The 10686-nt window shown below is 33.0% G+C and overlaps 1 protein-coding gene across 2 annotated transcripts; it reads left to right on the forward strand.

Annotated features, from left to right (window-relative positions):
- The first annotated feature begins 5432 nt into the window (after positions 1-5432).
- On the forward strand, positions 5433-8967 carry LOC110664017 (probable LRR receptor-like serine/threonine-protein kinase At3g47570). Of its 2 annotated transcripts, none has more exons than XM_021823537.2 (3): positions 5433-8147; positions 8248-8635; positions 8737-8967. In XM_021823537.2, exons 1-2 carry the CDS (start codon positions 5456-5458, stop codon positions 8631-8633), a joined length of 3078 nt encoding a protein of 1025 aa, XP_021679229.2. In that variant the 5' UTR covers positions 5433-5455; the 3' UTR covers positions 8634-8635; positions 8737-8967. The 2 variants fall into 2 exon arrangements, with proteins under 2 accessions (XP_021679229.2, XP_057999950.1); XM_058143967.1 differs by having other exon boundaries at positions 8740-8967.
- The last annotated feature ends 1719 nt before the right edge of the window (positions 8968-10686 follow it).

Below are 10686 nucleotides of genomic sequence, written 5' to 3' on the forward strand. Positions count from 1 at the left end.
CAATTATATAATTTCAGTGGAAAAGGAGCCTTCTAAGGAAGGGAAAGACTAAGCCAAGTAAAGAGACTCGAAGAAGGTTTATAAACAACTAGGATCCTCCTTTGTTTTAAATGTTGTGATTGGAAGTCAATTATGCTTTTCTTTTGCATTTGAGGATTATTTACATTTTTTTGAGAATTTTGAATGGGAAATGAATTTATGATTATGGAAAGGCGAATGTTGGCTATTTGAAATTATTGTAGCAATGGGGTGAGCTGGTTTGAATGCTTTTAGAAGTGTTTTGAGTATTGATGTGTTGCCAACCTTATATGGGGATTTTTTTATAAATGAAGTGTGATTATTTGATTTGCAATGTGATTATTGAATGAAAATCTTTTGAGATTATTTTGAAACCGCAGTTGGCATGACAGTCCCTTACAGTATTCCCATTGGTAACGGCTAATTGGGATATGATATGTGATTATGTTACCTCCCTCTCTGGCTTGCCAGTTGAGATTGAGTTTCGATAAGTACTCATATTGCTAGCTAGCCTTTGTCCCCCTTTAATAATGGCTATTGGGTCAGATTGCTTTGTCGTGGTATATAACACGACATTAATCGTGAAATTTTGTGTTATAGCTTAAACTGTATGATTGCTGGCAATACTTATGTTTTGTGAATATTTTGATAAAAATGTGATTGAAAACAATTGATTTGCCATTGATTGAACAATGTTGTATTGTTTTCATGATTTATGGGAAAAGTGAATTTTACAAATATTTATTTATGATTTGGTAAATATGTTTGTAATGAGTTTTTAAAATTATTTGTTGTGCACCACTGAGTTCAATGCTCAGCGATAGCTTTTGTATGTTGTTGTAGGTAAGAGAAAGATAAAACAGTTGAGTAAGCTGCTTGGAGCTGTATTTTGGTTAAACACCGAGTATATATTAGGTATACCCTTGTAAATTTCATTTTGATGTAATTAACTCTATATGTATGTAAAGATATTGAGCAGTTGTACAAAAGTAATGTAATAATATTTTTGTACTTTTAAACGTTTGTAAAATTTTTAATACCAAATTCCTTATTTCCTATGGAAGTTAATTTGTAATTAAATGCCTCTTTGAGTTGTAAATAAGTGTCTCTTGAATTGTAAGTGTAAGAGCTTTATCCTTTTGATTTGTAAATGAAAGAAAGCAAAATTTTGAATGATGATTGATTAGATTATGTTATATAAATTGCCACAGGTGAATTTATCAGGTTTTTAAAATTTGGTTTACCAAATTAGAGCCGTCACCACACGAAATTTCCATAAAATAAAATAAATTCTTTGAGTCTCAAAGGATTTCATAATATTTTCTTATCTTCTTAGCAATAGTTTAACTAAAAATGAAATTGGTTTGCTTAAAATCCTTTATAGTATATTTAATGGGTTATCAAAATTTGATTTATCAAAATTATAGCCATCACCATGCGAATTTTCGTAAATAAAATAAAATAAATTCTTTGAGTCTTAAAGGATTTCATAATATTTTCTTATCTTCTTAGCAAAAATTTAACTAAAAATGAAATTGGTTTGTTTAAAATCCTTTATAGTATATTTAATGGGTTATTGGTATGTGGAGTTCGGTGATTCATTAGATATACTATGGGATCATGTCATATCTTACAGAGGAGTAAGGTGTGACATGTAGTATGGTAAAGTAGTGGCTTATGGTTTAATACAATTAAAGAAGCATGAGCAGAACTACCCCACTCATGATATGGAAATGGTAGCTGTAGTTTTTGCACTAAAAATCTAGCGGTATTATCTATATGGTGAAATGTGCGAAATACACACTGACCATAAAAAGCTTAAAATATATTTTTTTGACAGAAGGATTTAAATTTGAGGTAGAGGAGATGGATGGAGTTCTACGTAGCCGGTTACATAAGATAGGCAGGAGTTGGTACAATGACCTCATGACAAAAAGTAGACTAGAAGCTCATAATATCACGAAACTACACGGAACTAAGAAGTACAGGTGCTTTTATCACAGAGAAAAGTCTTGCTAACGCTTCAATGGCCAAAGAGGATCAGTAATGATTTTTGATAAGGTGCATGCAAAGGTAGTTATTTCAGAAGGATGCTTCATGAAATATTATATGGCAGGAAGTATAGATCTCCTTTGTGTTGGACAGAAGTTGAAGAGGCGAGAGTACATTAGTTAGATCTAGTGCAGTACACTTTAGAGATGGTTCCTTTAATCAGGGCACATTTAAAGACAACTTTCAATAGGCAAAAAAATTATGCAGATCCAAAGTGAAAAGATGTAGAATTTGCAATGGGTGACTATGTGTTCTTGAAAGGGGTTATGAGATTTAGAAAGAAAGGCAAGTTGGCATCCCGTTACATAGGACCTTTTGAGATCACAGACAAAGTGGGAGCAGTTGCTTATCGGTTAGAGTTGCCATTAAGCTTTTCTCATGTCCATCGTGTATTTCACATTTCCATGCTTAGGAAGTATGTTCCCAACCCTTCTCATGTGCTGCAACTAGACACAGTGGAGTTAGATGAGAATTTGACTTTTAAGGAACAGCTAGTAGCTATAGTGAACTATCAACTGAGACAGTTTTGGTCAAAGCAAATCCCCATAGTTAAAGTTTTATCGAAGAGTCAATCTGTAGAGAAATGCACCTTAGAGTCAGAGTGAGTTATGCACAGCAAGTACCTGTATTTGTTTAATATATAATTCTTTATTCTTATTCTGCCTTGTGTAATATTCAAGGATAAATTTTCTGTAAGGGGAGATAAATATAACAACCTGAATTTTTAAATAATTATTTTGTATAGTTACTTGAGTATTGTCTGATTTGGTGGGCCTAGGAAGAGCCGTATGATGTTGTTACTATTATGGGCCTGAGGCCCTGTGTGTTGCATTTTGTTGAATTTTCATGCAGGGGGTTAGGTCTAGTTAGAAGGAAAACTCTATTGAAATTTTTGCAATATCTTAGGATTTATTCTTGGTTTTATATATTAAATTAATTGATTAATTATATTAATTAATTGATCGAGGTCAATGTATATGTATAGGTGAACGGTGTAGGCCAATCTTCTTCTATCTAGTCAGACTAGCTGCACTCGGGTCATCCTCTCTATGAGTAAATATTGATTTTATTTATAATTTCAATACTATTATATTCAAAGCATGTTCATACATCACTTACACATATATATATATGTAGTAAATATTAGGCACGCTTTATATTGCATTTGTTCTTGATGATATTATTGTGATTGTTGTTTCATGGCGATCTAAAGTTGTGTGTGTGAGTGGGTATGTATGTGGTGTATATATGGATATGGGTAGGACGGGTAGATGTAGCTGGAGCTTGACTCATTGGAACCCGATCCTGTTTATGGATAAGTCGGGATAGGCACGACTTTGAGTTGATCTTATTGGCCCCCGCATTTGGATATTAACAGAAAGTCTGGCTTTGAGTTGATCTCACTGGCAGAGATTGGAACTAAGAAAGCTGTATAGGGGACTAGCTCCCATATATATATATGTGTGTGTGTGTGTGCGCGTGTGTGAATATAGATGGGACACACGGGTGTGTAAGTGCTCCAGATTGCTTTTCGCGTGATTATAACTTGACCTGTTTGAATTGTGTGAATGTGTTGCATTCATTTTTAGGGGTGCAATAGACTTAGGTAGTTATAGAAATTATATGTAAAATCAATATTATATTCTATAAGTCGAACGCTCACTCCTGTTCACCAATTTTTCCAGGATACAGGAGAGTTTATCCTTGTGTTTAACCTGCTTCTTACCTCGCAAGTCTACTAGCTATTATTTTCGTATTTTGTGTTACTAAATTTAAATTATAGACCTTCGCATGTGTAGAATTATTTTATTTAGCTTGAGACTGTAAGATTAATTATTTTGGGGTTGTAAACTTATTAATCTATGTATGTGTAAATGTGTGGATGATTGTAAGGGTAAGCTGAGCTCTCCAAATAATTTTATTTTGAGATTATAGGTTAGGTGAGTTAAGAACTCTCCGTTGGAAAGTTCATGCTATGGCCGGACTCTGTTCGATTGATTTCTTGAAATTTGGCTCAAAATATGAGATTTATGGATGAGTTAGAAATTAATTGGACTTATTATGGGTTTCGAGAGTTTTATGCTGATCCAAGTTCTAAATAGATCATATATATATATATATATATATATATATATATATATATAATAATAAATTATGTATAGTCTAATATGATATTTATTTATTTTTAATTTGATAGACGTACAATGCACGTACTTCAAATATTAGCATTATTAAATATGTAAAAATTAAAATAAAAATTATAATAAATATATAGTAATATTTTTATTAGTTGATAAATTTGCATCTTTATTCATATTTTTATATAAATAAAAAAATTTAATATTCTTATTTTTTATATATATAAATATAAAATACAATAATAGTAGAAATTTTGGGTGGGGTGCCGTGTTTGACATGGAAAGGCCACTGTCGCTTGCGGCCGAAAATGGTTCCATTCCATGCCAATAACTTGACTAACGCAGACCTTCTCGTGGAAATATGGCCATAGTGACCACTACACCAATAATTATCGTTCCATTGTGGACTAAGAACAGAAAGCTAGCTCTCCCCTAGCAGTTGATTGGAAATTTCATAAAGTCGTTTTCTCAAAGTTCGATAGTTGACCGCAACCATAAGTTTTGTATATTTACAAAATTATAGTTGATTATCAATAACTAAATTTAGAATCATATTGTATCAAATTGTACTAAATCTTAAAAGAACTAAAATTAAAATTAATTTTATACATTTTGGTTTCATAATTTTGTAGATATATTATACACTTTTAATATAATTAATTATATATTTATATATAACTAAATAGATCATATATATATTGTATATTTAAAATAATAAATTATATATAGTCTAATATTATATTTAATTTTTTTAATTTGATGGGCGTACATACTTCCAATATTAGTATTATTAAATATATAAAAATTAAAATAAAAATTACATTAAATATATAGGAATATTTTTATTAATTGGCAAATTCGCATCTTTATTCAATTTTTATATAACTAAAAAAAAATTCAATATTCTTATTTTTGATAGGTATAAATATAAAATACAATAATGGTAGAAATTTTGGGTGGGGTGCCGTGCTTGACATGGAAAGACCACTGTCGCTTGTGGCAGAAAATGGTTCCATTCCATGCCAATAACTTGCCTAACATAGACCTTCTCGTGGAAATATGGTCATGGTGACCACCACACCAATAATTTTCCCTCCATTGTGGACTAAGAACAGAAAGGTAGTTGATGGGAAATTTCAGAAAGTCGTTTTCTCAAAGTTCGATAGTTGACTTCAACTATACGTTTTGTATATTTAATCTGACACTTAGAATTGTAAAGTTGGAACAACAAATCTTCTTGTTTAGAAATGCAGGGGAGAGCATATCTTGCGCTTTTGAAATACTTGCTCCTTTTATTATATGTGTACCTGAATTTCAAATTTCTCTCAATTAGTGTTGCTGCCACCTTTGATAATGGAAATACGACGGATCATCTTGCCTTGTTAGCCTTCAAGACGAAGATGACATATGACCCTCAAAGTGTTCTGAGGTCATGGAATGATTCTGTGCATTTCTGCAATTGGGAGGGTATCATTTGTGGCCGCAGACATAGAAGAGTCACCATTCTAGATCTCCAATCTAGGGCTTTGGTGGGTTCTTTGTCTCCTTACTTGGGAAACATGAGTTTCCTTAAGGAGATTAGACTTCAAAACAACACTCTGCAAGGTGAAATCCCACAAGATTTGGGCAATTTGTTTAGGCTTCAAGTTTTACGCCTAGAAAACAACTCCTTTGAAGGGCAAATTCCAGCCAATTTGTCTCAGTGTTCAGGCCTTTTGGACCTTCGCTTATCACGCAACAAGCTAGCGGGACAGGTTCCAGTTGAGCTTGCCACTTTGTCCAAGCTCATATCACTTAGCATTTCACATAACTATTTGAGTGGAGGCATTCCACCATTTATTGGTAACCTTAGCTCCCTAGAAATTTTATCTGCTGCTGAAAATGTCTTTGGTGGAAGTATTCCAGATGCTCTGGGACAACTAAAGTTCCTGAAAGCTATTGGACTTGGATCAAATCAACTCTCGGGTATTATTCCTCCGGCTATTTATAATATTTCATCCATTGAAATATTCTCTATGGCCAATAATTCAATTCATGGAAGTCTTCCATCAAACATTGGCCTCCTCCTACCTAATCTTCAGTTTCTTCAAATGTGGAAGAATCATCTTAGTGGATCCATTCCAGTGTCATTATCTAATGCCTCTCAACTTGAGCACCTTAGCTTAGGCGTGAATAATTTCACGGGAAAAGTAGCTGTTCATTTTGGAAGCTTGCAACGACTCGCTTATTTATATATGGAGGAAAATAGTCTTGGAAGTCTGGAAGGTGACGATTTGAATTTCATTACTTCTTTGGCCAATTGTAGCTACTTGGTGGAGCTAGATTTATATGGAAATCAGATCAAGGGAGTGTTGCCCAATTCCCTTGCCAATCTCTCTGCAATTGAGTACATGTTAATTGGGGAAAATCAAATTTATGGAACCCTCCCTCCGGGCTTATCATCTCTTGTTAGCTTATCGGCAATGGTCATACAATCTAACAATATTACAGGCACAATTCCTGTAGAAATTGGTAAGCTTCAAAAACTAACAGCTCTGTATCTTGACCATAATAGCTTATCAGGACATATACCTATCTCCATAGGAAACCTATCATCATTAACATACCTTCGATTAGAACACAACAAATTTGAAGGCACCATCCCTTCTAGCCTTGGGAATTGCAATAAATTAGAATCTTTTTCCCTCTCCCAAAACAATCTTAATGGTTCCATTCCCACACAACTCTTCTCTATTCCTCTCATGTTAGTTTCAGTTGATCTATCCAGAAACAATCTAGATGGATCGCTCCCCTCAGAAATTGGAAATTTGTTCAATTTGAATGAATTGCATGTTTCTCAAAATAAGTTTTCTGGCAAAATTCCAAATGACCTTGGCCGGTGCAATAGCCTTGAGTTGCTTTACATGGACAATAACAACTTACAAGGTTCTGTTCCTCCATCTTTGGCTTCTTTAAAAGGTCTAAAAGAATTTGATCTGTCTCACAATAATTTTTCCGGTGAGATTCCAAAATACCTAGAAAAATTTGCATTGGAATATGCCAATTTATCTTTCAACAATTTTGATGGTGATGTTCCCATCAATGGAGTTTTTGCAAATGCTAGTGCAATATCAGTTGTAGGAAACAGTAAGCTCTGTGGTGGTATACCAGAGCTACATTTGCCAAGATGCCCTACTGAAACATCAAAAAGAAGCAAATTGCGTATTGACAAAATAGTTGTGATCACAATCTCATGTGTTTTTGGCATTACTATGCTATCAATTGCCATGTATTGTAAGTCCAAGAAAAAGAAAAGAAAGCAATCTCTCACTTCCTTGCAGATAAAGTCATTTCAAAGAATTTCTTATGAAATGATTCTTAAGGCAACCGATGGGTTCTCTTCTGCAAATTTGATTGGTATGGGAAGCTTTGGATCTGTCTATAAAGGAACTTTTGCAGATGATGGAGCAACTGTTGCAGTGAAAGTACTCAACCTTCAACAACGAGGTGCTTCAAAGAGTTTTATGGCAGAGTCCAAAGCCTTAAGAAATGTACGTCATCGAAATATTGTTAAGATAATAACGTCTTGCTCCAGTATTGATTTCCAGGGAAATGATTTTAAGGCACTTCTGTATGACTACATGCCAAATGGGAATCTAAAGAAGTGGTTACATACAGGCTTGGAAAGACATGTCGAACTTATTGGTGAGCAACGAAGTCTGAGCCTTCTGCAGAGATTGAACATTGCTATAGATGTTGGGAATGGGCTGGATTATCTTCATCACCATTGTAAAATGCCAATTATTCATTGTGACCTAAAGCCAAGCAATATTCTTCTTAACAATGATATGGTTGCTCATATTGGAGATTTTGGGCTGGCAAAGTTTCTTCCTTGCCTCATGAATCCAACTCAAAGTACCTCAATTGGAGTTAGAGGAACAATAGGTTACACAGCTCCAGGTGGTGATCCTTTTGCACCTTATGTGCTTTCTCTCCTTTTCTTTATATTTCTCAATTTATTATCAAAATCTATAATATCATTTTGTTTTTCATTTTGCAGAGTATGGATTAGGAAGTGAGATATCAACAAGAGGAGATATTTATAGTTATGGAATCCTATTATTAGAGATGGTGACGGGAAAAGAACCCATTGATGAAATTTTTGTAGGTCTTAACCTTCATAGTTTTGCTAGGATGGCATTGTGCAACCAAGTGTTGGAGATTGTAGACCCAATTCTTTTACAAGAAGATGGAGTAAATAATAATCAAGGTCGAACACAATCAAGAAATGACAGCAAAGTTGAATGCCTAATTTGCATGATCAAGGTAGGGGTAGCATGTTCCATGGACTCTCCTCAAGATAGAATGGACATAAGCGATGCACTCAAAGAGTTACATTCAGCCAGAAACAATTTTATGCAAGCTAGAGTTGTGTCATGTATATAGAAGTGAGTAATTCAACTTTAATTTGAAATTCTAGTACCTGCATGTAAACTGTTTTAAGAAAGTTTAGTATTTTTCATTGATGATATAAATTTCTATTTTGCAGCAGTTGCATAAGATTCAACGTCTCTTTAATGGTGGCTGCAGTTTCACCAATATTAATAGGAAGTGAATGCTGAAGTTTGTGGCTTTAAATCACAAGTGCAAGGGCGGTTGTGTTTTATGTAGGCCATAGTTATATATGCTTTATGTTTGGGTATACGCAAAGTCTAATTAGCTGGTATTATATGTGTGTTCAACTTGAATAAAATAAATTATACGTTTCATGCATAAATAATGGGAAGATTTAACTGTTACACCCATATTCCCCTACTTTAATAAAATAAATCAATCTATATAAAGCACTAATAAGTTAAATACTTGATACTTGTTAAAGGGCAATCAAGTACATCATTAAAAATTTTCCACTCCTTATTTAACAACTAAATCTATAGTTTAATCAAACTTTTCCCAGCATATATTTATGTAACTCTAATTTATTATAACATTGCCGTGTTTATATCTCCATAATGCCTTAGTGCCACACATTTTGTACATGCATATTTTAAAACCATTTCTTACTCAACCCAAGCCAAAATAATTTCAATATATATATCATCACGAAAGAAAATTCATTAATCATTACCAAAAAAGAAAATTCGTTAATAAATTTTGAATATAATAACATTTTTTTCATCTCAATTATGCCAATTATCCCAATTATACATGATTAATAGTCCAAGTACTAAAATCAAGTAATCAATAATTCTTGAACTCAATTACAAATATTTCTATTTACAGACCTTGTCCATATTAATTCCAAACAATAGTATGTTTAATCAAGTATTAAACATTACATGAACTCATTAAATATTCAAAATTATAAATAAATAAATAAACATTTCCTCAATTTATTAATCATAAAAGTCATCCCCAACGCCAAGAATGACTGACATGCTCTCATTCAATTTTCTTGGAAAACTATGAAGCACAAAAAAATTATTAGGTTTTACTCAAATCCAAGTCCTAGTTCTAGAATTATCACTCCCTTGTATACATTTAGCAATCGAGCATTCGATTCCCAACACCCAATTACAAATAAACAACCCCATTGATCCTTTGACCTTAACAACGCAAAATATAGTATAAAGTTTCCAACTCAAGTTCATTCATGTTAGGATTCCTATGACTAAGCAGTTGGGGGATGATCCCCAGTTTTCAAGGAATGATTATGTATCTAGCAAAAGTGCAGTACAACTGCTATCTCATATTGCCAATTTAATTAACCTATTTCACTATAATAAATAAGAACACTAACTGCAAAGAAATTATCTTCCTTTTTTTAAGATTATCACACACTTTTTAAATTCTTTTTACCCATTTATAAAGCATTTCAGCACTATATTAAATTAAACGCATTTTTATCTACAGGAAACAAGCAATCCAGTGCACACTTCAAGTTATTGCAAGCCAGAGATAAGGAAAACCACATCTTTTGCTTCCTTATGAAAAATTGAGTGGAGTGACTCATAACAATAATCCTAAAATAACTAGTAGCACACAGTACCGTGGTTTTTTATTATGCCTAGAGGGCACTTATGATTCAAGAATCAAAGCAAAGTAATTTTTCTTTTCAAATGGAAGTTCAAAGGCAACACTATTACAATGCCCAAAATTGAGGGAAAATGAGTAAAATTTATCCTAATTTGACAACACATAACTTACAAATTGATACCAAAATTGTTTATGTATAACTATGTATTAATATGTAATCTTTAACCTTCCAATATCTAGAATGAAATGATTTCAGCTCACTTAAAAATAAAGGGCCAAAAGAGTGTCCCATCTCCTAAACTTTTCACGAAAAGTTAATTAATTTATCCCATGAACTTTAGTTTGACCTAATTTGCCCTTTAATTTAAAAAGTTACACCAATTTAACACAAATTTACATAGTCAGCAGATTAGTGTACATGACACGCCAAATCACTGTTATTCAATAAAAGTTTACAATCGTG

Source organism: Hevea brasiliensis, chromosome 3, assembly GCF_030052815.1.
Source record: "Hevea brasiliensis isolate MT/VB/25A 57/8 chromosome 3, ASM3005281v1, whole genome shotgun sequence".
Taxonomy (NCBI): Eukaryota; Viridiplantae; Streptophyta; class Magnoliopsida; order Malpighiales; family Euphorbiaceae; genus Hevea; species Hevea brasiliensis.